Source organism: Entelurus aequoreus, linkage group LG17 (assembly GCF_033978785.1).
Source record: "Entelurus aequoreus isolate RoL-2023_Sb linkage group LG17, RoL_Eaeq_v1.1, whole genome shotgun sequence".
In the NCBI taxonomy this organism is placed as follows: domain Eukaryota; kingdom Metazoa; phylum Chordata; class Actinopteri; order Syngnathiformes; family Syngnathidae; genus Entelurus; species Entelurus aequoreus.
In genome coordinates this window covers 3,598,684-3,599,972 of record NC_084747.1, presented here as the reverse complement: position 1 = coordinate 3,599,972, position 1,289 = coordinate 3,598,684, and the positions used below count along the sequence as shown (strand labels likewise).

At 39.2% G+C, this 1,289-nt stretch overlaps 1 protein-coding gene across 1 annotated transcript in view; it reads right to left on the bottom strand.

The window, feature by feature from the left end:
• Positions 1 to 177: 177 nt before the first annotated feature.
• LOC133632147 (uncharacterized) overlaps positions 178 to 1,289 on the bottom strand; it is a 28,129-nt gene continuing 27,017 nt past the window's right edge. The window contains exon 12 of the mRNA XM_062024394.1: positions 178 to 675. Within this exon, the coding sequence (XP_061880378.1) occupies positions 455 to 675 (221 nt within the window). The 3' untranslated portion in view covers positions 178 to 454. The remainder of the gene's footprint in view (positions 676 to 1,289) is intronic.

The window sequence follows — 1,289 nt, the reverse complement described above, 5'->3', positions numbered from 1 at the left end:
GAAATAGACAAATATCACTTTTCAACGAAACCGAGGCTAACATCCGACATCGCTAGCATCATGGTTGCTCTTGGCAGGAAAATGGATTTCTGGGCATCCCTTCAAAATAAAAGGCGAAATGACGCGTTAAAGACAATTCAGAATACAAAAGTGGTTCTTTGAAACAATTTTACACGTTATTCATGATTATGGTCCTTTTAAAAACTACATTTAATTGTGCCTCCTCTTTTTCTAATGAGACTTGACTTGACAAAGAAGAAATATCATATACTGTGAAGTACAGTGCCAAAACAACACCATTTAGGAATGCTGTGTCTGGAATGGCACAACAAAGAACAAACACACGTTTAAATATGCAGGAAGAGCAAGCCGTAAAAACTAAATGTCTCAATAAATGTGTCCAGATATACACAGGGTGCTGCAGCTCCAAGTCCCTTCCGCCGTTCTCAGTCAGCTATGAGCGCTGTTGTCTTTTCAGGGCGGTGATCCTGTTCCTGACGTAGTCCTTGACGCCCTTCCACGAGCGCGTCCCCAGTGCATGCGGCTCAGCGTTGAGACACCGGATGCAGTCCTCTTTCTGCGGCACCTTGTGGCCACAGATTAAGGGCATCATATGTCTCTCCACGGCGTGGACCTCCGCCTCGCTCCACTTGTGCTTGCTTTGGATTTGGGAGCCTGCAAAAGGTAGAGGACATAAAAAAAAAAAGCTCTTTGAATCATCAGTCTGTTGTCGGGTGAATTGATCAATGAACACAGAACTAAACAGTAAAAAAATGGATGGACACAAATAAATTATCTTTGAATATACATAAAACTAAGATAGTGATGTTTGGAAATCGCAACATAACGCCTGAACAGAAAATAAGTATTGATGGTACCCAAATTGAAATCGTAAATGAGAATACATTTTTGGGAGTAATAATTGATAGTAAACTATCATGGAAACCTCATGTCAGACACATTACAACAAAAATCTCCAAAAGCCTCTCAATTATAAACAAAGCAAAACTATACCTCAATGAAAATGCACTCCGTACTCTATACTGCACCTTGGTACTGCCATACCTTACATACTGTGTTGAAGTATGGGGGAATACTTACCACAACACAATTCATCCTCTGATCATATTACAGAAAAGAGCAGTGCGGATCATTCACAACGTTGGTTATTTAGAACATACTCAATCTGTTTATGCAATCAAAGTTGTTCAAATTTGATGACCTTGTTAAATATAATACATTAATAATCTTATATAAAGCATTTAACAAATTATTGCCGCCTAATCTAC